Consider the following 27,829-nt stretch of genomic DNA (forward strand, 5'->3'; position numbering starts at 1 on the left):
CTCGCACATGGAAGCAAGCCTCAGAGATAGGAGCTTTACACGGCGTCACTCGAAGCGAGGCTGCGAGGCAAACGCCAACCATGCATATGAAATGACATATCGGAACAATGAAAACGAGACGGATTCAGGCCCGATGCACAAGATTATTGGGAGGCTAGCTGAGGAAGGCCGAGATGTGCCCTTAGACCTGGCTATCGCTGTCTTCTAGAAGGACGCGGCGTCTCAGCTAATCCCCTGTGGTGGTGTATTGCATACGGCAAAACTGCCGTTTGATGGTGTGGTCCGGCTATTGGTCTTGGCTCTTCATTTGCCGGACTAATATGATCTCCCATCGCCAGCCAAAGCTTGGCAGCATAGGGCGCGATAGGGCACGGCTATCGGCAGCAAAGATGATGCTCTTGATGTAAGTTTGTCTTCTAGAAGACTAATGGTTTTCATGATCATTGGATGGCGTTGCATCTTCCAACGTTATCTGCCTGCCACATGAAAATCGTGTGGGTGGTTAACGCGGAGTTGTCCGACCCATCCAACTCTCCAAGGTGATCGACATGGGGGAGTTTTTTTCGCCCCTCCACATCTCCATTCCGATGGGGATGCCATGCATGTAGAGGGAAAAGCTTCAATGGAGGCCCATGGGGCTCCGGTCACGGTCGTATTGCTCCAGGATGGGACATGTGGGGGGAATATGGAGATGGACCAAGTTTGCGATGAAATGATGGAGAAGTAAGAAATGGTGAGAGAATGTGTAAGAGTAGTGTCATTTTGTATAATTTGTATAAATAGCGACAAGGTCGTGCGAGGGTATCATTCAACCCGCCGATCTGTACTCCCTTTGGGGCCTGCATGTCTTGCTTCTCTTCCTCCTAGATTCACTGCCTTCCACGCGTCTGCTTAGAGACAGTTCAAGGAAGCTTCATAACTTTTTCCTCTTTTTTTATTTTTCATACACCTGAAGGTGTACCTCGTTCAATATGTCGGACGACGGCCACGATGAGAAGGCAAAGGTGGAGGGACATGTGGACTTTGCGACCATCACCCCAGACGTCCAAGAAGTCAATGCCTTCATTGACGAGATGGATGCCCAGCTCGAGGCTGCTGGAGGTCTCGAGTCGAGCATGTTCAACATCAGGTTCCGCGACCCGCGACACTTTACATGGCTGCTCGTCGCTTTTGCCAGTATGGGTGGTCTTCTCTCCGGTCTGGACCAGAGTTTGATTTCTGGAGCCAATCTCTTCTTGCCCAAGGACTTGGGCTTGGATGCAAGGCAGAACAGTTTGGTAAACTCAGGCATGCCGCTGGGCGCTGTGGGAGGCGCGCTGTTGCTCTCACCTGCGAACGAGTACTGTGGACGCAAATGGGCCATTATCATTTCTATTCTCCTCTACACTGTTGGTGCCGCGCTGGAAGCTGGCTCTATCAACTTTGGTAGGTTGCGTTTTCTGTCAAACAGACATCTATTTGAGAGCCTGGACTAATACTGCATTTGTATAGGCATGATCGTTGCCGGCCGTGTTATTCTGGGACTTGGTGTCGGTCTGGAGGGTGGTACAGTCCCTGTCTACGTCGCTGAGACGGTCGAGAGTCGCATTCGAGGCAACCTGGTGTCATTATACCAGTTCAACATTGCTCTTGGTGAAGTCCTTGGTTATGCCATTGCTGCCATCTTCCTCAAAGTTCCTGGCAACTGGCGCTTCATCTTGGGCTCATCGCTTTTATTCTCTACCATCATGCTTGGCGGGTAAGTTGCATCTAGAATTCAAATATGAGTTGTTCTATTTAGAGATTGTGCTAACAATGTACCGTTGTACAGTATGCTGTTCTTGCCAGAGAGTCCTCGTTGGTACATGCACAAGGGCCGAATCCTCGATTCCTACAAAGTCTGGAAGCGCATCCGCGGCACCGAGTCTCCCGAGTCTCGCGAAGAATTCTACATCATGACCAATTCGGTCAAGCAGGAAGACGTTGTTGTAAACGAAGGTGCCAAGAACTCGCGCTACCCATGGATGGACTTTTTCACGTAAGTGATGCTCAACTAGAACGACACACTTTTGTCTTGTCTGTCTTTACTAACTAAAACGGCAGTGTTCCTCGCGCTCGCCGAGCTCTTGTTTACGCAAACATCATGATTCTTCTCGGACAGCTGACTGGTGTAAATGCCATCATGTACTACATGTCTGTCCTGATGAACCAGATTGGTTTCGACGACGAAAAGGCTACTTACATGTCTCTTGTCGGTGGTGGATCTCTGCTGATCGGAACTATTCCCGCTATTTTCCTCATGGAGACCTGCGGCAGACGATTCTGGGCCATTACTATGCTTCCCGGCTTCTTTGTCGGTCTGGTTTTGATTGGAATCGCATATCACATCCCTATCGATACCCATCTCGCAGCTGCAGAAGGTGTTTATCTCAGTGGTTTGATCATTTATATGATGTTCTTTGGCTCATACGCCTGTCTGACATGGGGTAAGTCGAGCTTCTCGTCCTCGTATCCACCAGCGCCAATAATAGTCACTAACATTTCTTACAGTCGTCCCATCTGAAGTATACCCCACCTATCTCCGAAGTTACGGCATGACCACTTCGGATGCTCTCCTCTTCCTCGCCTCCTTTGTCGTGACATACAACTTCACTGCCATGGAGGATGCCATGACTCGCACTGGACTTACACTGGGCTTCTACGGAGGCATCGCCTTCATCGGTGAATTTTACCAAATCTTCTTCATGCCCGAGACAAAGGACAAGACGCTCGAGGAGATTGACGCTGTCTTCTCTCGTCCTACGAGAGAAATTGTGGCCGAGAACTGGGCTGGTGTCAAGGAAACTGTAGGAGATCTTTGCAGTCTCCGTTTCCGCAAGGTGTTCCAGGGACAGATGCAGCGGAGGAAGAGCGTTCACGAGACGCCAGTTGCTTAATTGGGATGAATAATCTCACAGCTCGCCATGTTATTGGATATGGGAGCTTAGTATAATTTTAAATATATAATATGAAGAAACTAAGTTTAAATAAGCCTCAATTTGGATAAGACGAAGGTGCTTTGAGATCTAAGTGCTTATGATGTTAGCGTGTGTAGTCGTGTAACACAACTTTGATAATCATAGCTAGATTCAGCGCTTGTCCACATCCATTAATTAATTTGATCGGTAGTAGCTAACGCCTTTTTAAATCCGCATACATAAAATAGACGCGCTATTATCAATTACGATCGGTTGTTCGGCCGAATCTCAAGTCGTTGTATACATGTTACATAAAGCTCCAAAAATCAAGTCGGCTATATGAGGTGAGGACTCCACTAAAACCAGATTCAAATAGCCGAGAACTACAACCACCGTCATTAAGCCCTCAGGGATTATAATGCGATTCATACATGTATTTATGTTATAAGTCCATCTATGAGATGGGCTGAAATATTTTTATAGGCCTGCATGGTACTGAAAAGATGCCAACCGGGTTAATGCTGGCGTTGACTTGACTGGCTCAAACTCATCATGGCTTGTTCTGTAAACGCACGGTATTGGCCATTAAGCCGCTGGTTTACCAGCTCTTATAAAGCGACGACATGTCGTGCCATCGCCGCCAATAATACCAGGGCCAGTCACAGGTCTTTTTCATCGACATCTCATTATCGTCTTATGGAAACAACGGGCTTCACCGAAACTCAGCTTGACGTCCGCCAAGCAGTCAGTGAAGTCTGCTCCAACTTCCCCAATACATACTGGCGCGAGCACGACCAAAACGAGCAAGATCCCAAGGATTTTCACGCAGCTCTCGCTCGAGGTGGATGGCTGGGCATTGCCCTCCCAGAGAATCTCGGAGGTTCTGGCCTGGGCATCTCTGAAGCCACGATGATGATGCAGACAATTACCGAGTCTGGCGCTGGAATGGCGGGTGCGCAGGCAGTCCATGCCAACGTCTACGCAACACAGCCACTGGCCAGGTTTGGAACGGACGAACAGCTGAAAGACACAATTCCGGGAATCATCTCAGGAAAATGGCGGACGTGCTTTGGTGTAACGGAGCCCAATGCTGGGCTTGATACACTGCGGTTGTCCACCACGGCGAAACGAGAGGGCGAGGAGTATGTTATATCGGGACAAAAGATCTGGACGACTTGCGGACAAGTAGCATCCAAGATGATTCTCTTGGCCCGTACAACGCCGTATGAAGAGGCACAGAGACCCAGCGAGGGCCTTTCACTCTTCTGCATCGACTTGGACCATACTCAACCCAGCTTATCAATGCGAAAGATCAAGAAGATGGGTGGCAGGGCTGTCGATGCCAACGAAGTCTTCTTCGACAACTACCGTATTCCTGCCAATACGCTCATTGGGAAAGAAGGCCAAGGGTTCAAGATTGTTCTTCACGGCATGAACGCTGAGAGGTGTCTCCTGGCAGGAGAGGCTCTCGGCCTAGGCTATGCTGCGTTAACTCGAGCAGCATCCTATGCCCGCGAGAGAGTCGTATTTCAGCGTCCCATTGGAATGAATCAGGGGGTTGCACACCCCTTGGCAGATGCGTATATGCACCTCGAGGCAGCCAAATTGGCAACTTACCACGCAGCGAGGTTATATGATTCAAGCAAGACAGATTCATCCATTACACAAAAGGCTATCGGTGTAGCAGCTAATAGCGCCAAGTATCTCGCTGCGGAAGCTGCATTTTTGGCTTGCGAGAGAGCAGTGTTGGCTCATGGAGGCATGGGATATGCAGCTGAATATGATGTAGAGCGGTGGTTTAGAGAGTGCCTGGTGCCACGAATTGCGCCAGTGAGTAGAGAGATGATTTTGAATTATGTTGGGGAGAAGGCGCTTGGGCTACCAAAGAGTTATTAAATGGTATAGTTTTGGTTTATTGGTAAAGGTAAAGCATATATTATGTATATGTACATGTAATTAAACCCTCGGGTTTATAGTATCAGAGGGAAGAAGCACTGGAGTGTCATTCTTCGGACTCAACTGCTGCTTTTCAACTAGCTCTTAATTAGAATTCAATTTGAGTTGCATATTCTATATATGACTAAAATTAACAAATATTACTCTAAAATGACTCATTGGCTATGGAAGAGCAGTAATTGGACACACGCACCCACAGTAGAACAAGAACCCATCGGCCGGGAACAAGTATCCAAGCCCCACTGTGCCCGACGCCGTTTATATCCCCCACCAGCCGGTAGCCGGCTCGGCAACTCCTAAAACTAACACAATTTCTCTCAGTGACACATTCAAGACTTCAGATCCCACATGCCTCCCAATCGCTCCTTTTCAATATGGGCTCCTCTAAACTCACTCCATCACCATCCCCAGCCAAAGTAGACGGCAAAAAGTCGCGGGCCAAGCATGCTTGTCGCGAATGCAACATCCGCCGAGTGCGCTGTGATGTGACAGAAAAGCAGCCATGCTCCAACTGTCTAGCCGCCGGGGCGAATTGCGAAATTCTGCCATCGCGCAGAGGAAGGTATAAATAATTGAATTCTATTCATCTATTCTCATATTTCACTTTGTATTTCTTTTGTTATTTTATGTTATCAACCAGATTGAATGTACTAACTGAGGGCGCTCGTCAAGATACCCTCGGAGATCTCGCCGGCTATTACACCATATGCACCCCCCAGGCGAAGCTGTCAGCTCTTTTAAGGCGTATCCAACTCCTTTTGATATACCACCTCATGGAGATGCGAGGACAGACGCTTTGAATCCACCGAACCATCCACCTCCAGAATCTCAGGACTCTCAAGATCAAGAATTCGAGGAATCTTCACCGAGTCCGGTGCCGGGCACTCGTTTCTACGGCGAATCAAACTTTCTCACTCTAGTTCCCAGTGATGAGGAGGACTTTTCAAGTCGATCTCGCACCTCAAGAGGCAATAACGCCAATAGCCAAAAGCAACGATTCACGTTTCCCATGCCAGCCACGCCACAGTCTACTTCTCAGACCACCGAAGGCCGTACTGATCTCAGTGCCGGAACAATGCGCTATCTGCGTAGCGAGGGCGCCTTAACACTCCCGGATCTTCAGAGCTGTTTACCAGCTTTTGAGGCGTACTTTACTTGGTTCCATCCGAGTTGGCCTCTCCTGGACAGAGCGCAGATAGCGCGACGACTGGCAAATGCCACTTCGTTCTCTTCAGTAGATATGTCCCGGATGCTGCTGCAGGCAATGCTCTTCATCGGAGCGACATACTGCGACGCAGCAACAATCCGAGCTATGGGGTTCGAGGACAGATATAAGGCCAAGACTGCATTTTATACGAGAACCAGGATGCTCTTTCACACCGATTGGGAAAAGGACGAGACAGTGCTGATTCAGTCGCTGTTCTTGATGAGTTTCTGGAGAGGAACGCCGACGGATGTGAGAGATGTGCGGTACTGGCTTGGAATTGCGATTACCTACGCTGAGTCGTACGGGTTCCATCGCTCGTGAGTGTCTACTTCATCTCTCTTCTATGAACATATAATGCTAATATTCGAAACATTAAAGATCCCGCTCCATGTCAAAAGATTCACACACAGCTCGAATGAGAAGAAGAATCTGGTGGACAATTTATGTAAGGGAGCGACAAGCGGCTGCGTCCCTGGGGCTTCCCAGCAGAATAAGAGACGAAGACTGTGATATTGAGCCACTCAGCCCATCAGATTGGGAAACAGATAACAGTGGCCCTGACTCTCCCTTTGGCTCATGTCAACCGGAGCACGTTACATACGCAATCAAGATGGTGGAAATTGCCAAGCTACGTGAGCATTGTTTACCTCTTCCCCCATTTTCTTCCCCCAGATGATGGCAAAGCACTTTGACTAAATGACAACTTTTTTTAGTGGGTAAGATTATCGATGTTCATTTTGTCCCTGGCAACGCTTCACTATCTGTGACTTCTTCAAATACCCTTCAAGATCTCAACAATTCTCTTGAAGCTTGGAGAACAAGCCTTCCGGAACACATCAAGTACTCTCCCGAAGAAGGCTCAGATTCTGTGTGGACGTGTCTCCTTCATCTCGCATATAAGTAATAGATTTTTACCTTCCAAATGTTCCGTCAGACTCATCTCGCTAACCCGAATACATGTAGCCATCTCAAGATCCTGATCCACAGGAATAGCTTCCTGCGTCTTGAGTCAACCACCCCCGGCTCGCAAATCGTCCTTAAAGCCGCTTGCCGTATCAGCCGCATCGCTGAAGATATGTGTACTCAGGGAATACTCCGTTATGGACAAATGCATCTGTAAGTTTGCTTTGTAATTTTATGAGACATTATTTTCATTTTAACGCCCTTTTTGATGTTGGACAGCATCACAAGCATATTTTCCGCTCTCTGCATCCACACCATCACAATCCGCCGAGGCACAGGCCTTACGAGACGCCTTGCAGAACACCGCGCTGAGACATGCCTTCTTTGCTTGAAAGAAGTCCAAAAGTACTGGCGCATCAACAATAATACACTCGATCTCTTTTTACAATACCTCGACCGCTCTATCGCCGCTAGACTACACGGGATGCCTCCTGATGCTCCCGTTCCCCCTTTACCAAGTGCTAGTAGAGATACAGCCGACCTAAAAACCAACACAGCGATAGACACGCCCGTTGCAGACGCGAATCTGCGCTCAAGCCCCCACGCTGAATACGACTCTGCAGCAGCATATGATATAACCATACCAAACCTCGGCCCGGGGCATTACCTAGCGGTAGAAGAATTCCAGGAGCAGTATTTTAACCTCATTAGTCAGGGGGATGACGGGTTAAGCGATTTACAGCTGTTTTTACAGGGAGAAGATTTTTCTCTGGCAGGGAGTGGGGCGAATTTATTGGAAAGACCACTATGATACCCCAAATAGGTGGCGATAGTTCAACTAAAACATAATATAGTCAAAAGGTGGATGTTTAGAAATACTTTTAATGTGGGAATATATTCGTATTCATCTCTTTATTAGAGCCAGACCAGCTGCCTGGTGACATAGACAACACGCTACAACCACTATATATATTCATAACTTTGAAAATTCATACTCATTCGAAACTCGTAACGCTCAGCCAGACTGCGGCATTCATTCAGCTATACAAAAAAGAAATATCAAAAACAAAAATTCAAAGTCCATTACAAGAACCACCTGAACTCAGGAGAGTCAGGGCCATCCCTCAATCGTGAAGTGGGAATATCACGAGGGTCAACCTTGACACCCGAAAGGCGATCACGTCTCCTGTTGTCCCACATCATGAACAGACCCATGGAGAGAGCAATGAGCGCACCAGCAGCACCAAAGCAAGCCGTAGTGATGAGCGCAGGCTCGTATCGAGGGGCGTCCTGGGTGCGGAAGATGTTGCTAGAAACAAGACCCATGACGTTGGCGAGAGGCACACCGACAGAGGTAAGCGTGATACGACGACCTTCGTGTGCGATGTTGTTGTTGTACCAAGTCGAGAGGAGGACGGAGGGAGCTGAAGTGCCCCAGCACATCATAAAGGTGGCAAAGTAGGCAACGTGCAGCTGCTTGGTAACATCGTTGATGGCCGCATAGATGATGAAGCCGATAAAGGACAACATGAAGCCGAGAACGATAAAGGGGAAACGCAGGCGTGTCAAATCCGAAGTAAAGGCCAAAACGAGAAGCATGACGGCACCAGTAACATTGGGGGCAACGGTGTACAAGTTCGTCTTAACGGTGGTATACTGGAGTCGGGCGATAATCTGAGGCAAGAAGAGCGAGACCGACTGGATGGGGACACCGAGACAGATTTCGATGAGGAGGAAGCCATAAGCCCAGGGCTTGGTGAAGATCTTGATGGCATCCTTGAAGTCGAATTTCTCGGAAACTTCGGAAGATGAATCGACCTGGATACGGTGGAAGGCGAGAGAACGCTCGTCTTCGCTGAGGAACTTGGCCTCGGAGGCACTGCGTGGGAGATAGAAGAAGGCGAAGATGGCAAAGAGGAAAGTAACGCCTCCCTCGATGATGAAGAGATAGCGCCAGACGAGAATCTTGCTGTTCTTGATTTGGAAGACGCCAAAGGCGAGCAGACCGGAGAAGGCGTTGGCAATGTTGGACGCGGCGTAGAAGATGGCCAGGCGACGGGCGAGCTCTCCACGACGGTAGAAAGTGGTCAAGTAGTAGATGACGGTGGGGAAGAAGGCGGATTCAGCCATTCCCAGGAACCAGCGAACAGCGAAGATACCGCCAAAGTTCTGAGTGGCAGCGGTGCAAAGGGTCATAGAGCCGAAGGTGAACATCATGATGGGCAAAGCGCGAGAAGCTCCAAACTTCTTGGCGAGCATGGCAAAAGGGGGAGCGAAGATGACGTAGGGGACGAAGAAGATGGAGACGACGAGGTTGTACTGGTTGGACTTGAAGTGAAGATCTAGACGAATGAAGTAGGTATGCGTTAGTTCTTTTCCTTCTTTATCGCTTGGATGCCATCACGGGATTAGGGGTGAGAGTGTATGAGATGCGTACCGTTGCTGAGGCCTTTGGTCTGAGCATTACCAAGGTTTCCTTTGTCGAGTGCATTGAAAAGGTCTGTAATAAACAAAAGTCAGCCATCAGATTCTGACAATGATAGTATTGTCTAGAAGAGAGGAAAAGCTTTTCTTTCTTCTCCTATGTCGATGAAACGCGTCAAGCAGTAGATGGGAATAGAGGTTTGACTTACACATGATGGCCAGGACAGGCAGGATTCGGATATCAAATTTGAAGCAAAGAGCGCGCTCGGCCGGATGATCGACGACACGCGCTGTCTCTTCCATGAAGCCATCTTTTTGGCTTTCTACATGGTCGAGATGGTCGTTGGTGCCCATGTCCTTGGACACGGTGTTGTCAACGTCGCTAACACCCATGATGGCGATGACCTTTCTTGTTCTCCTATATGCTTTCTCTTTCTATTTTCCGCAATTGATGCCGTGAGAGATATAAAGGAAGTATAAAGAAGTAAAGAAGTATTCAGGACGATGGTCGTCTGTGATGAAAAGAGGAGGAGGAGGAGGAAGAGGAAGAAGATCGGCAGAGGCAAACAATTGCCAAGGTTGGGTCGCAGGCCGGAGGTTCTTATAAAAAAAGAGAGCTGATGTATAGCAACTCTCACACCGACCAGGATGCAAAGACGGCCCCAGGAATCAGCTAGTAGTTGCTCTTCCAAGCTAAGCGCAATATTAATATGTAAAGGCTGACAGGACAAACAGCTAGAGATGAAAAAAATGCGCCCGAGCTTCCTGGCTGATGGAAAACTCGGCAGCAGGGGGTGCGGGCGACAAGCGCTTTTTATGATAATGTAACTGTAGATAGCCAGACAGGCACGAGTTAGTTAGTTTACAAGACGCATTAAAGACTCGGCCATCAGGGGTGGTTGGCAAGAGAAGAAGAGAGATAGGCGGTTCCCCGTCATCATCAAGGGCTGTTCAGCTGATGATCTAGTCCCCTGGCTTGAACGATTGCCCTTTGCCCGTTTCTCTCTGACCTCTCTGCATGTGAGTCCCCAAAAAATTATGACCCCCTCCAATGGCTTCTCCCCCAAACTACTTCGGATAAGAAAGCCGTGTGAGGACTCACCAGTAGTCGGACCACCATTAGAAGAGAGTCCCGGAGATGTGGAAAGATTGGGTAACATACATCGTGCCAGTGCCTGAGATGCTGTGTCTAGCACTGAGCAGGTACCTCGTCCAAGGCAGAGACCGTATCCTGGGCCCTGTGGTCACTAGAACAGCCGTATCCACCAACCCCCCAAATATCTTATCTCTCTATCTCTTTCTAGATCCACGCCAGAAAACACAGAAGGCGAAGATAGGTATCTAGAGATAGGGAGCTATTCCAAATGTCTGGTGTCTAGGCTATGCAGCCATCTCGGTCAACCGGCGTCAGCCTTTGACGGGATGATTCTTTTTTTCTCGAAACGAGTCAAGATGGCGCACGGGTTCCCCAGGCCCAAGCCTCTGGTCTTCCCTTCTCCACGAAATCCTCTCCGTGGGGAAGAGAACGAAAACCTGGAGAAGCCAGCCCAGCCTACCCCACACTTTTCGTCTCTCTCTTCATATAGCACAAAACGAGGTACGTATAAGACTTATGCGCGCGTGTGTGTAGCATTGACAGGTTGGACGGTGCGACGGAGAGATGACCCCAAGGACCGCTGAATTCTCCAATCCTAGACGCTTTTACGAGTCGCTAGCCTGACATGATCCATCTGTTTAGGCTCAGGTGGGGGGCAGCCCGGAGACTAGGTGAGGGGAATGATTGAATGGGTGGTGAGTAGCAAAACGCCTCTGCCAAGATGTGGAAAGCCGCAGAAGCACTCTGTATCTTTGGATCTATGGAGCATTCTGCTAGTATGGAGCACAGATGCTATCTTGATCATCTACAAAGTAGACGGACGAGATACTATATGACTCTATTTTGCGCAATCAGTGGAGCATAATGGAGACTTGATTTGTCGTTCAGACAAGAATCTCCCAATCCAGAAACCGCTGGCAATCCAGAAAACCGCCCCCCTCGCCGCCACGAAAGCCACTTCTCGGCCAAATACCATATCTGACCGCCATTCAGTGGGGGAAGCAAAGTGGGGGACAGATAACTTACAGATACGAGTATATCTGGAAATGCCCTCGATTTGTCTACACGGGGGTCAGGGATTTAGCGCTTAGCTATCCGTGGTTAATGGCTATCTACGGATCCTCGCTTCCATTCAACAGTTAGCTGTACGCATAGGCCACCAATATTGATTGAGTTGGGGGATCGTGGAGGGGGGGTCAACTAGGTAGCCACATGGGAAGAATGCTGGTGAGGAGATTTGGAGAATGACTAATAGAACTAAGAAGCATCATAGCTCGGTTGGTCGTGATCTTAGTACAGGCAGCGATTTGTATATACCTTCACCATCTCCATGGAGGATTCTGTTGACACCGAGAGATTGAGAGGGGTTGACGCTGGGGTTCACTATTTCGGAAATCTTGATAACAACCTAGATCGTATTCCCAAAACGCTTTGAATGTTCTGAGCTCTTGATGGCCGTATACCCAAAACAATTCACGGTGATCGTACATGTCGTATTCCTAAAAGAGCTCTGGCTTTGCTTCCTGCTACAAATTCCGCTCCACTTTCCGGTATATAGTGCACTTTCTGGTATATAGTGGAGAGCTCTCACGGGTTTTAAAGCCGCCTCAGTGCTATTTCAAACCCATTGCTTTCCAGCTTTACCCGATCATGCCTAAGTATGGAGTAAATAGCATTCACGCCTAGTTTGCATGAAGTAATCGTAGTGGGAAGTAAGATGCCAGCAGACTAAGAATATATAACTTGTTAACTCCGAATGTGAATCTATTTTTCTACTATTTCTACTCTCTTCTCCTCTTTCTTCCTCACTCTCATCACCACCAACCTCCAACTTATCATCACCATCTCCCCCTAAACACCCTCCAAATCAACCACAGCCACAATGTCTGAGAAGGTCCCCGTCCTCACCACCAAGGCTCCCAAGCCCCTCCCCGGCATCTACAGCCAGGCCATCAAGGCCAACGGTCTTGTCTTTGTCTCTGGCGCCGTGCCCATGGACCCCGTTACCATGGAGCTCATTCCCGGTGACATCCAGGCTCACACCGTACGTTGATTCCGTTCAAAGAAACTCTAGGTTCTCTGGGGTCAATGCGAGTCCAATTCAAAAACTAACATGTTTCACAGCACCAATGCATCAAGAACCTGTCTGCCATCCTCGAGGAGGCCGGTACCTCCCTCGAGAAGGTCGTCAAGGTCAACGTCTTCCTCGCCGACATGGCCGACTTTGCCAAGATGAACGAGGTCTACAGCACCTACTGGGGCGATGTCAAGCCCTGCCGAACGTAAGTCTTACCTTCTCTTCTCTTGTTTTTTCAGCATCAAGATGCTGGTCCCCTCATCTGTGTTGAATTGACTACCCCTCATAAAATAAGCGCCCCGCTATCGGATGCAACATTGTAGTGGGGGTCTGCGAGAGAAAAAAAAACAGAGTCACGTCACGTATTACTTGCGGATCAACTGCACTTATTCTTGGCATGTTAAAATGAAGAGCATTGAGCTAATGGTGCGTTTTCTTAGATGTGTCGCCGTCAAGACCCTGCCCCTGAACACCGACGTCGAGATTGAGTGCACTGCTCTTCTGTAAATGATAAATGCATATTGAAAGTGATACCAATAAAAAAGGCGAAAATGGGAATTAGCATAAAGGACATAGCTCAATTATGAATAAAATAAAGCTTTGAGCACTCCTACAAAATTATCTGTTCATCTGTGTGTTCTGTAATGATTTACGATTGGCGCATCTCATATTTGCTGCTCACTCTGAGGTTATAAACAAGCGTAAACGATTGCTCCAGTAATGAATGGCAGAAGAGCATTTGTACTTGTACATATAATCACAGTCCCAGTCAAACAATATCCAGTGTAATAGTATAAAAATGCAGTAAATTTCGTGTATCCCATAAATATATATACGCCTCGTGATATATTCCAAATGCAGCAAGTCGTCATCAATATTCAAAGCCCCTCATTCTATCTCTTTCATTTATTATTTACGCAGCATCAGGCAGCGCATTTTCCACATCCATCATCTCCTTCATGCCGTCCGCAATGCCCTTGGTCTTGACATCATCCGGTCTCGGCAGCGGCCGTCGGGCAAATCCTCCATATCCAAAGTAGGCCTGCAGCGCAGCCTTGACGCCAACAACACCAGTCTGGATCGCAACCCAGTCGCCTGCCGCCAGAACAGCCTGAAGCGCCGAAGCCTCAGCCGCCTTCTCGGCGCCAGCCTCAGCCAGCTTGAACAGTCGCACGTTGGCTCGGGGAGAAACATTGGCCAGGCCGCCGATAACACCAGCAGCGCCGTTGGCCATTGACGCCAGCAAGAAGTCGGAGCTGCCAGCGAAGCACTGGAAGTTTTCGCCTGAAGCCTTCACCGCAGCAGCCACGCGGCCCAGCTTGCCAGTGTTGCCGCAGGTAAACTTGCAGCCCACAATGTTGGCGTGGCGGCTCAGACGGATCAGAGTGTCTGAGTTGATGTCGATGCCGGGCGTGGCGCCGGGGTAGTTGTAGATGATGATGGGGACGGGAGAGGCATCAGCCACGCCGACAAAGTAGCTCTCGACCGTGGAGCTGTCGAACAGACCTGCGTAGTAGCTGGGAGGCAGAACCAGTGCGTAGTCGCCGCCATTGGCCGCTGCGTCTCGGCACAGCTTCACGGCCTCAATAATGGACTGGGCGCCGCAGCCGACAATCAGGGGCATAGAAGTGAAGCCAGCAGCGTCGAGGGCAGCTCGGGTGGTCCGCGTGATGGTGTTGCGCTCATCCTGAGCCAGGTGGACTGCTTCACCGTTGGATCCCTGGACGGCAAGACCAGACACACCAGCCTTGGCGAGGCGGACGGCGTGCCGTGATACGGTCTTGATGTCCAGCTCATCTGTCTCGCTGTCGAAAAAGGCTACAGTAGGCACGTAGATTCCTCGGATGAGAGGTCGTGTGGGACGATCACCAACTTGGGCCGCCGCGGCAGAAGAATCCGCAGAAGGAGACATGGTGTTTATTTAATGGTATGTAAACGGCCGTGATTCTCTTATCCGTGTTGGGATGGTAAGAATAGCAAGGGGCTATGGAAGAGATATGTGGATGGGTAAAGATAAGAGAAGAAGGTTCGTTCGTTCTCAAGCCTCAAGTTCAACAGAATGCTTCACACAGACAAATCAACAGAAGAAGAAAAAGACTACAAAGATAACAAACAGGGAAATAAGAAGAAAGAAAAGGAAAGAGGAAAGTCGGGCCCCGTTGGCACATGATATTGCGGTACCTACGTTAGCAGCTCCATGGCCAGCTCCGATGTCCGTGGTATTCCATCCCCATGCTACGTTATTATTTGCCGAAGCATAATTTCAATAGCAGTAACACTGATCCTACTAGCAGTAGCATTTGCCATGCTGTGCTCCCATGGCATCGGCCAAAAAGGACACAGAAACCCCTAGAGAAAAGCCGGTACCCCCACGCTCTCCATAAAGCAAGAAGAAAGCAAATCACAGGAGAGAGAGCAGCTGATCTTGGGGACTGAATTGGAGTAGGAATTCTCCATATTTGGCTCCCGAACAACTCCTTTATCCCACATTCCAACTAGCTCAACTTACATAACTCTTTTTTTCCCGCTGGCAGCAAGGGGACGCCGCTCTCAGTAGAGTTTCTGACTCGGCGCCACATTTACAGATTCCCCGTCTTTTTGGGGGGATAAAAGAACAAGCAAGATGTGGGGGAATTCCGACCTTCTTTCTCCCCATCTTTTGGCTCCACCGGTTCTAATCCAAGTTTGACTCAAGACCCCCAGCACTAACTACTAACACGTTGCCAACCCGTTTGTCGTCTTTCGGGACCTTGCAGCAGTTTGCAGAGGCTTAAGCAGCTTGACACTTTTGTATTTTTCCGAGAGGCAGTGCTTTAATCTTGTTAAAAACGTGTCAACTTTACAATTGCCGGCATATACGAAGTATATAACCGTGCTATTGGAATCTATTGGCTCTGCATTTCCCAGGGTCTCCCGAGAGGAGCCGCGGTTCTCTCCTCCCCTTGCTTCATCGGTGGGGGTCTTCGATGTTGCCTGGAGTTGCTGCTGCTGCTCGGCGTTGATACGGCCTTGTCGGAGAGCTCGTCTACTATTCATCAATCAAATAGTGTAGAAGATGAATGATGAGCAATGTCAAAGTGATATGATCGTCTTCTCGACAGTATTGAATCTCGCTACATCGGAGAATAATTGTGACAACTTTTTATATCCAAATCTATTTCGCATATACATGTATGTAATACTCCGTAACTCAATCAAACCGTGTCTCAGTCCATGCTATGCTACCCAAAATCCCATGCCCGTCTTACCACCCCCTAGCCTTGATCCAAATATCCACAATCTCATCCTCATGACCTGCTTTATCTTCATCCACCACAAAATACCACCCAAAGTGACTGCTCGTGATGCAAGCATGATTCGGCCACAGCCTCACCTTTTGTCCCGCCTCCACCACATCCCCTGGCTGTCCCAGCGCCTTCTTCTTCTCGCGTCTTCCTTTGCCCGCAGCCCATGTCAAGATGCCGTGCTCCTGCGAGAATCTGCCCACCGTCCAGCCCTCGTGGTCTTCCACATCGCAGGTCGGCAGTTCTACGCCCTTGCGCCCCCACGGCGTCACCATCGCCATGCCGTCGTAGGCTTTGCAGAACTCGCGGCCCAGCGCCAGACCGCCCGCGCCGATGAGGGCCTCGGGAGTGCCGTTCTCGCCGCGGCCGGGATACACGCTGTGCACTTCGGCTACGACGGTGAGGGCAATGTCGCGCCATGATAGCGTTGATGAAGTAAGACTGTGTGCGGCGAGCTGCTGGAGATCGAGAGTCGGGTAGACTCCTGCGTGAATCTCAACTGCGTGTCCCTTGCTCTTGACCGTCTTGAAGAGGTCTGAAAGTTCTGTTACTGCGGCCTTCAGCTCTGGCGTGCCCGTCTCGCTATCCTGAACCTCGTCTTGTCCACTAAGTAGATTCTGCACAGACAGTGCCGTAGGAGAAGCTCCCGCAGACACCACCAGCGTGGGGATCTGAATGCCCAACTCCTTTGCTTTCTTAGCGATTCTGTCCGCGGCACTCAGCATGGCATCAATCTCAGCATGGAGCATCTTGATGGCCGCCACACGGGTATCTCCTCCATAAGAGTGTCCAGCATGTGAATACAATCCAGACAGAATCAATGACCCAGCCTTGTGTGCTTCCAATGCCGCATTGGTAACCTCCACAAACCGCTCGCTGCTCTCGATAACACCAGCTCGGCGTCCTCCCATGTCAATCTTGATGTGTGCCAGCGGCGCAACGCCAGACTGCTTCTTCAGCTCTGCAGCAGCCTCCAGCTGTGCAGGATCGTCCAGGAGAATTGAGATGCTGCCCTCGCCAAGAATCTTGACAATTTCTGCCAATCGAGGTACGGATCCCTTATTAATGGGCAGGCCGTAGACAAACTATCATCCAGTTCGTTAGTCCCATAACCAAAGAATAAACCCCATTCATCTTCTTCTTCCAATTTGTCTTATACGTACGTTTACCTGTCTTCCCTTCTTCTTATACTCCTCCAACAAAGGCAAAACAAACTCTGCCTCCGACAATGTCGAAACGATCAAATTCGCCGGTCTCGACAGATCCTCTCCAACTTGAAGCCTCGTCAACTCAACAGTCTAACAAAGTAGCAATTAGCGCTCTAATTCTCAAAGATCTCCATGAGCTTCTCACCTTGTGCGTCTTCACATGCGCCCTCCATCCCAAATCAAGCTTCTTTGCAGCCTCCAGCATCCGCTCGCAATTGCGCCTCGCCGCCGCAACGTTTATCACTGCCGCCGGCGTGGGCACATCGGCAATGGACTTGCCCACAAACTCCTTAACCAGCGCCTCCTTGGGCGAGGTGGGAAAGAAGATGAGCGAAGACATTGTCTTTTTGAAGCCTCTCCGCAAAGAATTGGAGTTTGAAATATGCCTTTGGTTGTCTTCTTGGTTCCAATTGCTCGCTCCGTCAATTCACTCACTCGCTATCAGATAGATGCTTGGAGAAGAATATAGATACGAGAAATCGTCTTGGAGCTTATTGCGACATCGGATAACTGCGATTCGGCTGATCCAAGATAAATTGTTTTCTTCTAGCTTCCTACATCTAGGTATCTCACAATAGCCTCTACCCCTCATCCATATTTGCCCCTCATTCTAACGTTCCACAGTCTGACTTGTAGTCCAATCTATGGCTGCGATTTGGTTCCCCCACAGCGGAGGTGGCTCTTCATCACTAGAGCTAGAGGAGAAATATGCCACTACTGGTCGGTGGGGGTCAGAACACGAGATCGAATGAATGGCAAATGGCAATGGTGATTTATACAATTTGGGGGACAGTTATGGCCTCGGCCTCTTCCGTACGACCCAGACAAAGCCCAAGACGCAATTTATCTAGCCAGTCTCCAAATGGCCAAGCTTGTGCATTAAAGTACCAATATTTCATGTTAATGTTATAATCTCTACCGTTTCAGCCCCTGCCATAAAAAAGCAAGCCCATTGACTAAGCAACGGACTACCAAGAGTCCCCAAGTCCTATTCTATGTCTAGCAGTTTATCAAGACTACGATGATGGCCTCCTTCTGAATGGCCATGTCTCTTCTTCAGCGGCAATGGCCTCTGTCCCGGTCCTGTTCCTTCCATTGGCTCGTTGCAGCTCTCGTTGCTGTTGTCGAATACGTGATGCCAGCGCTTCTACCCTACTTTCTTCTGGACGAAATTCCCATGGGGGCAGCTTCGAGTCAAAGACTTCGTGCATTTCCTCCAGTGTATATCCTTTGGTCTCGTAGGCGGCATAATAAATGTGCAATAGCGCAAACCCGTTGACTATAAACAAAATCGATCAGTTGGTAATCACAGCAGGCGTCAAATTGCTACACATAGAACGTACAAATGCCAAAGAGAAAATACGCGTTGTAGCTGGCGGAGCATCCATGTCAGTGGTTATCATACCAAATCGCAAAAAGAGTCTCCTACTTGATAGCCCATACTGTAAATAGCACCAGGTCAGCCGAGCTTCGCCTATCAAGAGAGAGCATTTAGAGGGTGTATTTTCCACTTACACAGATGCGGTACAGACAAAGCCACGGTCACATGGCAACACCAACGCGCTGCCGTGCACAACGCAACGGCCCTGGGACGAATTTCAGTCGGAAATATCTCTGCTGGGTATATCCACGATATCGGTCCCCATGTCATGGCAAACGCGGCGACAAAGATGCAAGAAAGGGATAGTATAGCGCTTATAACGCGTTGATTTCTGTCGATGATCCAGGAGAGATATGCAGGGGCCTTTGTTGATTCTCCCACGTTGGGCTGGCCGTAATCATGCTGGAGAACTCCTTCCAAGAAGTTAGCCCTCGTATGAATCTCCAGGTAAATATGACAAGAGATAAAGAGCAATAATCACCGGTGACGAAGAGACATATCATCATCACAAAAGAACCAGCCAGCAGCGCTCGTCTTCGGCCTACTTTGTCCACCAAGTATATGGCTGGCACAGTACAGATATAGTTGAGGAGGTACTGAATTGTAGCCATCACAAACGGCGAAGCGGCTCCACTTCCTGCCAAAATATATAGAACATGGTCTATGTTTGTAGAAGTAGTTGTTAGCAACAAGCATAGGTCTCAAAGGCGTATGGCAGACAAACACATCATGAGGTTTACGCCACACAGCTGACTCCATGCTTGGATACTCATTCCCAGGATAAGTCTCTTCACCAGAGGCTTTCGTAGCAACATTCGGAACGAGGGACTGCCTCTTTCACGCTCAATGCGAATTTCCTCGTCTATTTCTCGATACTGCGCCAGGACCTCGGGATGGCTCAAATCCCCTTTTGCGTGGATATCTGCTATCATGCCGATGGCGGACCCCCAGAGGCCATAAATGGCATATAAACGCGGGCTCTCGGGGAGGAGAACGAGGCATGAGAGAAGCACGATCCCAGGGACCAGTTGCATGCCAAATGACAATCGAAGAGCAAAATCCTCCCGATCAGAATAATCTTTGTTACTACGGGAGAGTCTCACCGCGGCGTATTGAATGAGATATTGTGCGCTGATGCCCCAAGCGATACCCAATTGATAGATACTGTTAATGCAGGTCAGACATTACTCAAATATGCTTGTTCTCATAATCGTGGACAATGAAACCTACGTACCCAATGATTCGTCCCCGAATCTTCCATGGCGCAATTTCAGCCTATTTCAACTTAGTGACGCTGTAGCCATTTACGCGGCATCATTCAGATTTCGCCAACAGAAGAGCAAGAGTAGACATACCAGATACACAGGCACGATAGCACTGATAGCCCCGGCCCCTACTCCAGCAATAAATCTCGCAATGTACAACATCGAGTTGAATGGCAATGCGACCTGAAGGACACATCCAAAGGTCCATATGAAGCACACATATGCCAACGCCCATCTTGGTGCCATAGTCTTGACCAAGTACCAAGACCAGAGCGCGCCAACTATTGAGCCGATGGGCATCATTGCAGTGATGATTATCTTCACAAACGGCTCAGGGAAGCCAAATCGCCCCTAGTAGACTTCAATACCCAGGATGCCGGGCATGGACGAGATGTCGGAGCCGATGAGGGCGCCGCCTAGATGTTGTCTCATTCAGAAATATTCCTTGGGGAGCAAGAGAACAAAGCTTTTTTTCCTCTGTCCAGATCCAGCTGTGATAAGAACTTACCGATGGCGACAATGCAGCATATGCTGGAAAGCCTTTTCACTTGATACATATGGAATGGCGGCATATTGTCTACCGAGAAAAAAAAAAAAAAGCTAAAGAGATAGTAAAATGACAGCCCGAGTACGCTGTACAGCACCAAACAAAAGTGTATTGAGAAATTAAGCAGATGATGCTAAGAATGAGAAACCAATAATCAGATATTTTCTTGCAAAAACTCTCTCGCTAAGCTCATCGCGCTTTGGGCAGCCCCGAATCACACAGCGGAGGAAGAGCAACCAGGTACAGCTATTGTTGCTCAGCAACCTTGGAAGTTTGTTTACTCTGCTAGCAGAATTCTTCCGTAGCTTCCAAGCCATTCAAGACAGAGAACTATATTCTTTAAACTTGGGACTTTCCCTCTCCACAGTCTCGCATAAAGCAGAGCCTGCAGTGAGAAAAATGGTGACCAGAGTCACCGTGAACTCCAATCCCAGCCACCACCGACAAAAGTTACCAGGAATAAGCCTCTATTCCCAACATCTCCGTCGCTAGGGCTGAGTATCTCTCTATGCACTATAGTCAGCAGTCAACATCTTCCATCATCTCTTCATATCACTGTACAGCCCTGTCAGTAGTAATAACGGTCGATCGAGTCGATAGAAAGCGTAGGAAACAGGTAGGTTCAAATTGTCGCAAGCCCTGATCAATCCATTGGTTGGCAGCCACCAACAATTTCCTAAATCAAGAAAAGTTAAGAAAAGCCAGTCCCTATGAATCCGCACATCAGAAGTAATCAAGGACTTGACAAGTAAATGTACAAAATAGGACAGTAAAGAAGAAGAAAAGGGTGAATCCTTCTTCCCATGCGCCGCAAAAAAAAAAAAAAATCCATTTTATAAGCCTCCATTCCGCCCAAAAGCAACTATTCGTAGTCATAGTTATCCGTAAACGCCAATGCTCCATTAATAGCCATAAAATGACATGTATCCCTTCGGCCAGAGCGTGATCAGGCACGCTTTTCATGGATATGCTGGAGGTAGGTCCGCTGCATCCTGAAAGAGGAATAATCACCCTTGAAGAGCACATCAAGAATGCCACCGCAATTAGGATCGTTACCAACTTGTTGCATACGCTCTTGTAACGTAAGATAAGCATCATAGAAGCGAGACAAAACGCCTTCTGTATTTGATGAAGAGCCAGAGATGTCATTAGCAGGGTTGTTGGGATCAATGATTGAGAGGCGGTCCGTTTTCTTGTATGTAAAGCTTGATACTTGGCTCTAGAGTAGGGTGTCAGCATATCAAATGAGAGAAAAAGATCGCGAACCATTTTCAGAGACTGTCTTCCGCGATTTAGAAAACGCTTACCTTGCGGATATATCCAATAGGGCTAGTAAGCGAAATAGCATTTACTTCATAGTCAAAGTTCCGTCCGTATAGCTCGAAAAATTCAAGGAGCATCTCCCCGAGATGGTGCTCTGGGACAAGGCTGCGGCTCTGGACCTGTGGCATGAGCTGAAGCATGCTGACGACCAAACAAATAACTGAAAATCCTCCCAGGCCTCCGTTGACAGGTTCGTTCAAGCCTCTCATCAAAAGAAAATGCTTAATCACAGTGACAAGGATAGGCATTGCCGGATATTCCCTCTTCCAACGCAAAAAGGTGTCGATAGCCTTGACTCCGCCAAGGTTTTCAAACGACACATCAACTCTCAGTCCAGTAACCCTATCAATGAATTTCACCAGCGGGATTCGAGCGTGGGCAATAACCTCGATCGATTCTTGCTCTGCAATTCGTTGAGCGACCAAAAACTTTCGGAACTTATACAGCCAGCTTTTGGCGCTCAGGTAGGTAGGTGGGCCGCCTCGCATGAAGCTGGCAGAGCAAACGACCAAATCCATATCAGCCGTTGGAAGATATAGCCCAGACATAAATGAACCAAATGGGAAAAGCTGGGCATTGGCAAAGTTTCTGTCGTCCCTCCTCATGGCCTTTTTCATATTTTCAACCAGATTGTTGCGAATCGTCTGCTCAAAGTCACATGGCTTGACGAATTCATAAAAGTCCATGACTTCTTTGTGCAGTCTAGTCAGGAGTAGTTAGCACATGACATATCCTGAAAGTTTGGCTGAAGACTAGATAGATTAAGCTTACCGAACAGCCATATTGGTTGTTGCAGAGTGGTCGACAGATACCCATGGGCAAGGCTCTTCATTCGATTTCGGCGCCCAATCTGGCACCAGAGTTCCTTTTGAGGGTCTCATATTGGGTTTTTTAAACTGTTTATAATTTGGTGGTTGGATAATCTCGTCGTCGTGAGTGCGCTTGCGAGAACCGAGAGGATCTGATCTGTCTTGCGGTGCAGCTGGCTTGTTTGGTAGAGAATGGATGCCTCTGCCCAAAGGTTCAATGTTGTTGTTATTATAGTTTACAGAAGTTGGCGGAGGAGGTGGTGGGGGTGGTAATTCACTCGGCGGCGGTGGTGGCGGCGGTAGCTCTGAGGCTTTGATAACTTTGATATCACTTTCGTCGTCACCTTCCTCGTCACTAAGATCGAATGAGAGGAAATCTTCAGCTTCTGCGGATACCAGTGGCTTGTTTGCGTTATCCTCCAATCTGGCTTTGCGAATGAGTTTGACAACATCCCGCTTCTTGCGTGTAGCCTCGTCTGGGCACGGCAGCGCCGTATAAGGGTCTGGATTGGACCACTTGGGAGCCGCATTAGCAGACTCATCAGTCACGGCTGTGCGCACTCTCTTCTTGGAGGGCTCCTCGGTATCAGACACTGATGATCGCGATGATATATCCATATCAAGCTCGTCGTCATCCGACAGCTCGTCTAGATCGCGAAACTTTGAGCCTTCACCAGTATGCACACTCTCTTCGGGGAGGCCTGTGGTGACGCCAGATATCAAGGCTCGTTCAGAGGGGTGGGGAGGTGGCTGCCAGCGAGGCCTGCCGGGCCTACGAGGACCACCTCCGCGTCCATCTCTTCGCGGAGGGCGCCTGTGTGGCGGCTGGCCGTTGGGCACATAATTGGAGATGCCAGCGGGCTTGTCCATGCGGAAAGTGAAGTCACCCTGAGGGACATGCGGCCGGTATGAATCGGCGCCCCCTCCACGGCGATCATCGTTGTACGGTCGTGAATTCGAGTCTGGCCTCCGACCGTCGCCAGGTCGCCAGTTATCAGAGTCGCGATAGGACCTATCGCGGGATGGAGTGAAGCGCGGTGGTGAGCGTCGGAAGCTATGGTGATTTCTATCGTCACCGTAGCCATTCCGTCCGCGGTCATCATTCCGCCGCTGCGGCTTGTTTCGCACCATGATGAGCTTTAGTGCCACGCAATTTCAGAGCAATAATAGCGCAAATCAAAATGGTGCGACAAAAAGCAGTGCGCTGTGCCGTGCTCGCAAAAGAAATTCGAGTTGGGAGATTGAAGTTGATGAGCGATACGCCCAAATGAAAATGTGGTTGCGCGTATCTTATCGTGCTGGCTTACTCAGCACAAATTTATAAAGTGATAAGATGGCTGCGATTGGCTGGGAGTCTTGAATTACATGAATGTACGTGAGTAAAAGGTCTCAGGCTCAAAATGGTGGAATCAAGAGAAAATGGGATTCACGTATCTCTCTTTGTTCATTTTCAATTCGCAGCGAATAATAATCTAGGAGGTCTTGAGTTTCTCTATTTCCAGCGCTGGAGTTATCCACCAAACTAAGCGATGTGAATGCATAACCAGCATCTTCGGCTGGGGTTACATGTATGCTCCGGACTCTGTTAATGCTATAAGCTTCCCTCCCTTGGAACCCATTGTGACTGTTGAGTGTAAGATATGACACGTAGACAAGCGAGAGGGAAAAAATCATCCTTTGATTCAACAAGAAGGTATTATACAAATAGCAATCCGCCAAAGAAAAAAAACTGGAATCGCTTAATCTGGAAATTTCTCGTCCCCACAGGGCACAGGACAGCAGAACTGGGAAGAATTAATGTGAAACTTAAGATACGCTGCAGAAAAATTCAAACCCTGGTTTGACGTGCAAGCCGGGCAGGAGAATGGCAGCAGAGAGACGTAGTGAATTCATGTAAGTTCGCCGTGATATGGGATTGCAATGAAAATCTCTCTCCATCTCCTATTGCCCCTTTAACGAAAAGGCGCCAATATAACATTAAATACTAAAATTATAACGCGAAGTAGTCTTGGTGACGTCTACGGTCAAAGAAGGGACTATAGTTCAACAGTAGAGACGGAATCGAGACAATCAGCAGCAGAACATTTGCTTACGTCTCAATTACTCATCACAAGAAGCCGAATTAGGGGCCAACATGACTGCGTGCAGACGCAGTGTAGATGGTACATGTAGTATTGCAATATTAAATGCTGTTGGTCTTCATTCAAGCTCGGCTTCTTACAAGGGCCAGTCCCGTATATGCGACTACGAACAAGCAGCGGATTAGACGGCTTAAACCACGTGCAGCATGATTTTGATTCTGCAGGGTCAGGGGGTTGAAGAGTTGAGTGGATACTTCGAGATGAATGGAAGAGCTTCGCCAGCCTATCAGAGCCTCGGAAGCTCTCCTCCGCGGCGAGCCATAATTCCGACTTAACCTAGTTGGTTGCAGTGAGTTGAGATTAGAGTAATCCTACGAGTAGCGAGTCCTTGGCATGGCGTGAGAGCGGATTGCGACCGAGGATGAGAAGCTAGAAAGCTGGATAGAAACGCCCGGCCGCATCGTACCTGATGGCAGTCGCTTCGGTATGTATTCGTAGAGCCAGCACCATGATGGCATGCGGATGCGGCTCGAATCAATCAAAAATGAAGAGAGGGTTACACCAAGCCTTATGTAAAAGACTAGCTCATGTATGCAAGGTCGTAACGGCACTTCTGCGAGGGCATCTGCTCCCACACCACTGACCCCATGCTTACACGTAGCTACATGTATCATGCCTCATCAATATCAGATCACACTCATACACTCGCCGTGCCAATCCTTGTGCTCCATTCGGGGTAATAATAACCTTCTTATCCCACAGAGCTGTCTGTTCCTGCTAGTTCTCTTGTGTCTTAGTCCTCCCGAGCCCGAACCGCTCATCGTAGAGTCTGTTAAGCCACCTCCCCGCTCGTCTGTCCACCTCTGCTCCGTGATTCGTGCCTCCAGAACTGCCGTCCCTCGGCCGCTAGGATGCTCCGAAAATGCGGGACGCTCAGCTCCAACTAAGGAGCAACAGAAGGAGGGAAAAGTACTGGAAGCTGTGCGCCCGCCTGTTCCCTCCAGCATTGCCGATCTTCGAAACAACATAGTTACGGGCTTCATCTCGCTGCCGCCAAAGAAGCGCCGCCGAGAAAAGCAAATTCCCTTGTCATACCATATTCCTACGACAGACCCCTAGTATGGCGCCTCCCATAAACAATGGAGTGTCTCCGTCCGGTTCTCCACACCAATCTCCATCTCGATCTGCTGGTGTAGCATCTCCGCTAGCAGGCCCCGTGGCTGGCGATGCACAGAATCCAGTTCCTGTTCAAGTCGATGTGAGTCGCAAATCACCCACAGCCCTCCCTCAATCGAGTGCGTGTTTTTCCCAATGTGTGAATGATGCCACATGAAATCCCATTACTATGGAACCCGCGGGGAAAATAAGAGACACTGGAAAGAAAAGACAGAATGAACAGAGAATACGCCATGTATAGAGCATCATGATACAATCAATCACTTACAAATTGTCCGGAACAGACTGAGGCATACAAGGACGATCCGGAAGATTTCGACTCAACCTATGGCTCTGACCAAGGCTCTATGTATGCTAACTCTATCGCCTCATCCAACTCCAATTATCAATACGAAAACGGCCGTCGCTATCACGCTTACAGAAAGGGCCAGTACGTGCTACCCAACGATCAGGAGGAGCAAGGACGTTTAGATCTTCAGCATCACATATGGCGTATGTTATTAGGCGGCCGCCTCTTCACGGCACCGCTGGCGTCGCCCGAGAGTGAAGATGGGCTGCGCATTCTCGACTTGGGTACCGGCACAGGCATTTGGGCTATTGACATGGCGGACGAGATTCCAAACTCATCTGTCTATGGTATCGACCTATCGCCAATCCAGCCCGAATGGGTGCCGAGCAACTGCCATTTCCATGTAGACGACTACGAAGACCAGTGGACATTCCGAGAAGACGAGAAATTCGACTACATACATGGGCGAGCCCTCTGCGGCTCATCCGGCAACTGGCCGCGACTCTACAGCCAGGTCATGGAGCACCTCAACCCGGGTGGATGGGTAGAGATCCAGGAGTACGACGCGTGGATATTCAGCGACGATGATAGCTGTGACCGTGCTCCGTGTACCATGGAATGGCTCGATAAACTGGAGGCTGCCAGTAAGCTGTACGGCAAGCAAATTAATATTGCGCAGTATCATAAGCAGTGGATGATAGATGCCGGGTTCGAAGGTGTTGAGGAGAGGATATACAGGGTACGTAAATACTCACTTCCTCTTGGATAAAAGAAGCTTGGATACTAACCATTAACCTCTATGGAAAGATACCGATTGGACCATGGGCCAAGGATCCTACACTAAAAGAGCTGGGCAGACTCGAGATTACCCATATGCAAATGTCTGTAGACTCACACACACCAGCTCTGTTCACTCGCGTATTGAACTATTCCAGAGACCAAGCCAGTGTTCTCATGGAGGGCGTCAAGAACGAGCTTCGAAATCGAGACCTCCGGCTCATTACCAGCTACAGGTTTCTTATTGGGAGGAAACCTCTCAATCCTTAGGAGGATGTAGATATGGCGGAATTGTCGATAAAGCTACTTTGAAGTAGGCTTTATTTGATGAGGCATGATGTGAGACGAAGGGTGTGAGATGAGAGGCTTGTCATTATTACTGCTAGCGTATACGGATAATGAATTTACTTGATGTCATTTGCCATTTGAAACTTCGTACCACTGAGGAATACTTTTGAGAATATTGCAGTTTTATGACGCTACAAATCTTGAATTCATCATTCAAGTGACATGGCGGTGAAACTGAGTTGCATTCCTTGCGTACATGTCATAGCATTTTTTATATACTCTAGAACACAAAAGTATTCCATATTACAATAAAAAGCTATAATCGAGCCATTTTTCTACTGAGATTCCAGGGTGCCGGCACCATTACGTTACATGTAGCTTCACGACACTTTTTAATCTCATACGAGGCCTAAGTTACATGCATATTGTAAGTCTAATAATCAGAGCCAGATACTGAAAATATCTCGGTACAATCCGCCAAGACAGATTTTCACAGCAATTTTAACCCCCCCCAGAGACTTTAGTATGCATAAATCCAGTCTCAACAGAACAGATACAGACAGATCAATATTTACACACATAACTAGAATATGCATATTTACTTTCTCTTCTACTAGTAACATGCAGGAACCGCCATAGAGGAGAGTAGGTAGGTAGCTTTTGGCCACAAAATGTTCACCAGATCGGTGTGAATAGTAGAAATAGAGCTGCAAAAAAAAGAGCAAAAAAAAGAGCAAAAAGAAAAAACATACAACAGCCGGTGTTCGCCAGTGGTCACCCACCTGACTACTAATCTGCCGGT

At 48.7% G+C, this 27,829-nt stretch overlaps 10 protein-coding genes across 10 annotated transcripts; 5 read left to right on the plus strand and 5 right to left on the minus strand.

The window, feature by feature from the left end:
- The first annotated feature begins 819 nt into the window (after positions 1 to 819).
- On the plus strand, positions 820 to 3,010 carry GGI43DRAFT_407178 (uncharacterized protein). Its single transcript, XM_083206209.1, has 5 exons — positions 820 to 1,425; positions 1,492 to 1,738; positions 1,811 to 2,017; positions 2,083 to 2,465; positions 2,530 to 3,010. Exons 1-5 carry the CDS (start codon positions 972 to 974, stop codon positions 2,913 to 2,915), a joined length of 1,677 nt encoding a protein of 558 aa, XP_083059838.1. The 5' UTR covers positions 820 to 971; the 3' UTR covers positions 2,916 to 3,010.
- Positions 3,011 to 3,169: 159 nt separating this feature from the next.
- GGI43DRAFT_407179 (acyl-CoA dehydrogenase family protein) lies at positions 3,170 to 5,043 on the plus strand. The gene has a single exon (XM_083206210.1). The coding sequence runs from the start codon at positions 3,489 to 3,491 to the stop codon at positions 4,830 to 4,832; it is 1,344 nt and encodes a 447-aa protein (XP_083059839.1). The 5' UTR covers positions 3,170 to 3,488; the 3' UTR covers positions 4,833 to 5,043.
- A 151-nt stretch (positions 5,044 to 5,194) lies between these two features.
- On the plus strand, positions 5,195 to 7,875 carry GGI43DRAFT_407181 (Zn(II)2Cys6 transcription factor). The gene is made up of 6 exons (XM_083206211.1): positions 5,195 to 5,454; positions 5,565 to 6,416; positions 6,478 to 6,731; positions 6,813 to 6,999; positions 7,063 to 7,215; positions 7,282 to 7,875. Exons 1-6 carry the CDS (start codon positions 5,267 to 5,269, stop codon positions 7,811 to 7,813), a joined length of 2,166 nt encoding a protein of 721 aa, XP_083059840.1. The 5' UTR covers positions 5,195 to 5,266; the 3' UTR covers positions 7,814 to 7,875.
- A 74-nt stretch (positions 7,876 to 7,949) lies between these two features.
- Positions 7,950 to 10,301, minus strand: GGI43DRAFT_71598 (major facilitator superfamily domain-containing protein). The gene is made up of 3 exons (XM_083210197.1): positions 9,636 to 10,301; positions 9,440 to 9,502; positions 7,950 to 9,344 (listed from the first exon to the last, which is right to left on the minus strand). The coding sequence occupies exons 1-3, from the start codon at positions 9,817 to 9,819 to the stop codon at positions 8,086 to 8,088; spliced, it is 1,506 nt and encodes a 501-aa protein (XP_083059841.1). The 5' UTR covers positions 9,820 to 10,301; the 3' UTR covers positions 7,950 to 8,085.
- A 1,802-nt stretch (positions 10,302 to 12,103) lies between these two features.
- Positions 12,104 to 13,217, plus strand: GGI43DRAFT_407191 (RidA family protein). The gene is made up of 3 exons (XM_083206212.1): positions 12,104 to 12,566; positions 12,647 to 12,804; positions 13,040 to 13,217. Exons 1-3 carry the CDS (start codon positions 12,405 to 12,407, stop codon positions 13,104 to 13,106), a joined length of 387 nt encoding a protein of 128 aa, XP_083059842.1. The 5' UTR covers positions 12,104 to 12,404; the 3' UTR covers positions 13,107 to 13,217.
- A 295-nt stretch (positions 13,218 to 13,512) lies between these two features.
- GGI43DRAFT_423399 (dihydrodipicolinate synthase family protein) lies at positions 13,513 to 14,511 on the minus strand (the record flags this gene model as incomplete). The annotated part of the gene is made up of 1 exon (XM_083208237.1): positions 13,513 to 14,511. The coding sequence occupies one exon, from the start codon at positions 14,509 to 14,511 to the stop codon at positions 13,513 to 13,515; it is 999 nt and encodes a 332-aa protein (XP_083059843.1).
- A 1,199-nt stretch (positions 14,512 to 15,710) lies between these two features.
- On the minus strand, positions 15,711 to 17,615 carry GGI43DRAFT_71489 (putative serine dehydratase domain-containing protein). Its single transcript, XM_083210195.1, has 3 exons — positions 17,237 to 17,615; positions 17,047 to 17,181; positions 15,711 to 16,968 (listed from the first exon to the last, which is right to left on the minus strand). The coding sequence occupies exons 1-3, from the start codon at positions 17,429 to 17,431 to the stop codon at positions 15,844 to 15,846; spliced, it is 1,455 nt and encodes a 484-aa protein (XP_083059844.1). The 5' UTR covers positions 17,432 to 17,615; the 3' UTR covers positions 15,711 to 15,843.
- A 394-nt stretch (positions 17,616 to 18,009) lies between these two features.
- On the minus strand, positions 18,010 to 20,468 carry GGI43DRAFT_407206 (sugar transporter domain-containing protein). The gene is made up of 9 exons (XM_083206213.1): positions 20,246 to 20,468; positions 19,828 to 20,153; positions 19,707 to 19,747; positions 19,197 to 19,636; positions 18,954 to 19,133; positions 18,607 to 18,885; positions 18,521 to 18,533; positions 18,435 to 18,463; positions 18,010 to 18,370 (listed from the first exon to the last, which is right to left on the minus strand). The coding sequence occupies exons 2-9, from the start codon at positions 20,038 to 20,040 to the stop codon at positions 18,108 to 18,110; spliced, it is 1,458 nt and encodes a 485-aa protein (XP_083059845.1). The 5' UTR covers positions 20,041 to 20,153; positions 20,246 to 20,468; the 3' UTR covers positions 18,010 to 18,107.
- A 576-nt stretch (positions 20,469 to 21,044) lies between these two features.
- GGI43DRAFT_71632 (uncharacterized protein) lies at positions 21,045 to 23,663 on the minus strand. The gene is made up of 3 exons (XM_083210199.1): positions 22,379 to 23,663; positions 21,592 to 22,309; positions 21,045 to 21,503 (listed from the first exon to the last, which is right to left on the minus strand). The coding sequence occupies exons 1-3, from the start codon at positions 23,545 to 23,547 to the stop codon at positions 21,231 to 21,233; spliced, it is 2,160 nt and encodes a 719-aa protein (XP_083059846.1). The 5' UTR covers positions 23,548 to 23,663; the 3' UTR covers positions 21,045 to 21,230.
- A 1,519-nt stretch (positions 23,664 to 25,182) lies between these two features.
- GGI43DRAFT_407211 (S-adenosyl-L-methionine-dependent methyltransferase) lies at positions 25,183 to 27,354 on the plus strand. The gene is made up of 3 exons (XM_083206214.1): positions 25,183 to 25,755; positions 25,958 to 26,701; positions 26,770 to 27,354. The coding sequence occupies exons 1-3, from the start codon at positions 25,618 to 25,620 to the stop codon at positions 27,007 to 27,009; spliced, it is 1,122 nt and encodes a 373-aa protein (XP_083059847.1). The 5' UTR covers positions 25,183 to 25,617; the 3' UTR covers positions 27,010 to 27,354.
- Positions 27,355 to 27,829: the final 475 nt, after the last annotated feature.

This window comes from Trichoderma evansii (genome assembly GCF_050947405.1).
Source record: "Trichoderma evansii strain SZMC 28006 chromosome Unknown GGI43scaffold_12, whole genome shotgun sequence".
Taxonomy (NCBI): Eukaryota; Fungi; Ascomycota; class Sordariomycetes; order Hypocreales; family Hypocreaceae; genus Trichoderma; species Trichoderma evansii.

Excerpts from the sequence above, each read along its gene's own strand:
- GGI43DRAFT_407178 (XM_083206209.1), top strand. The coding sequence starts at position 972 with ATGTCGGACGACGGCCACGATGAGAAGGCAAAGGTGGAGGGACATGTG. Across the intron at positions 1,739-1,810 it reads TCTACCATCATGCTTGGCGG|TATGCTGTTCTTGCCAGAGA; the intron begins GTAAGTTGCATC and ends ACCGTTGTACAG. Across the intron at positions 2,018-2,082 it reads CCATGGATGGACTTTTTCAC|TGTTCCTCGCGCTCGCCGAG; the intron begins GTAAGTGATGCT and ends CTAAAACGGCAG.
- GGI43DRAFT_407179 (XM_083206210.1), top strand. The coding sequence starts at position 3,489 with ATGGCTTGTTCTGTAAACGCACGGTATTGGCCATTAAGCCGCTGGTTT.
- GGI43DRAFT_407181 (XM_083206211.1), top strand. The coding sequence starts at position 5,267 with ATGGGCTCCTCTAAACTCACTCCATCACCATCCCCAGCCAAAGTAGAC. Across the intron at positions 7,000-7,062 it reads CTCCTTCATCTCGCATATAA|CCATCTCAAGATCCTGATCC; the intron begins GTAATAGATTTT and ends GAATACATGTAG. Across the intron at positions 7,216-7,281 it reads CGTTATGGACAAATGCATCT|CATCACAAGCATATTTTCCG; the intron begins GTAAGTTTGCTT and ends GATGTTGGACAG.
- GGI43DRAFT_71598 (XM_083210197.1), bottom strand. The coding sequence starts at position 9,819 with ATGGGTGTTAGCGACGTTGACAACACCGTGTCCAAGGACATGGGCACC. Across the intron at positions 9,503-9,635 it reads GCCTGTCCTGGCCATCATGT|ACCTTTTCAATGCACTCGAC; the intron begins GTAAGTCAAACC and ends TGTTTATTACAG. Across the intron at positions 9,345-9,439 it reads GACCAAAGGCCTCAGCAACG|ATCTTCACTTCAAGTCCAAC; the intron begins GTACGCATCTCA and ends TCATTCGTCTAG.
- GGI43DRAFT_407191 (XM_083206212.1), top strand. The coding sequence starts at position 12,405 with ATGTCTGAGAAGGTCCCCGTCCTCACCACCAAGGCTCCCAAGCCCCTC. Across the intron at positions 12,567-12,646 it reads GTGACATCCAGGCTCACACC|CACCAATGCATCAAGAACCT; the intron begins GTACGTTGATTC and ends CATGTTTCACAG. Across the intron at positions 12,805-13,039 it reads GATGTCAAGCCCTGCCGAAC|ATGTGTCGCCGTCAAGACCC; the intron begins GTAAGTCTTACC and ends GCGTTTTCTTAG.
- GGI43DRAFT_71489 (XM_083210195.1), bottom strand. The coding sequence starts at position 17,431 with ATGTCTTCGCTCATCTTCTTTCCCACCTCGCCCAAGGAGGCGCTGGTT. Across the intron at positions 17,182-17,236 it reads CGCATGTGAAGACGCACAAG|ACTGTTGAGTTGACGAGGCT; the intron begins GTGAGAAGCTCA and ends CTACTTTGTTAG. Across the intron at positions 16,969-17,046 it reads AGAAGGGAAGACAGGTAAAC|TTTGTCTACGGCCTGCCCAT; the intron begins GTACGTATAAGA and ends ACTGGATGATAG.
- GGI43DRAFT_407206 (XM_083206213.1), bottom strand. The coding sequence starts at position 20,040 with ATGATGCCCATCGGCTCAATAGTTGGCGCGCTCTGGTCTTGGTACTTG. Across the intron at positions 19,748-19,827 it reads CTATCGTGCCTGTGTATCTG|GCTGAAATTGCGCCATGGAA; the intron begins GTATGTCTACTC and ends AAGTTGAAATAG. Across the intron at positions 18,886-18,953 it reads GATATGTCTCTTCGTCACCG|GAGTTCTCCAGCATGATTAC; the intron begins GTGATTATTGCT and ends ACTTCTTGGAAG.
- GGI43DRAFT_71632 (XM_083210199.1), bottom strand. The coding sequence starts at position 23,547 with ATGGTGCGAAACAAGCCGCAGCGGCGGAATGATGACCGCGGACGGAAT. Across the intron at positions 22,310-22,378 it reads ACAACCAATATGGCTGTTCG|ACTGCACAAAGAAGTCATGG; the intron begins GTAAGCTTAATC and ends ACTCCTGACTAG. Across the intron at positions 21,504-21,591 it reads CTATTGGATATATCCGCAAG|AGCCAAGTATCAAGCTTTAC; the intron begins GTAAGCGTTTTC and ends ACCCTACTCTAG.
- GGI43DRAFT_407211 (XM_083206214.1), top strand. The coding sequence starts at position 25,618 with ATGGCGCCTCCCATAAACAATGGAGTGTCTCCGTCCGGTTCTCCACAC. Across the intron at positions 25,756-25,957 it reads CAGTTCCTGTTCAAGTCGAT|ACTGAGGCATACAAGGACGA; the intron begins GTGAGTCGCAAA and ends TGTCCGGAACAG. Across the intron at positions 26,702-26,769 it reads TTGAGGAGAGGATATACAGG|ATACCGATTGGACCATGGGC; the intron begins GTACGTAAATAC and ends CTCTATGGAAAG.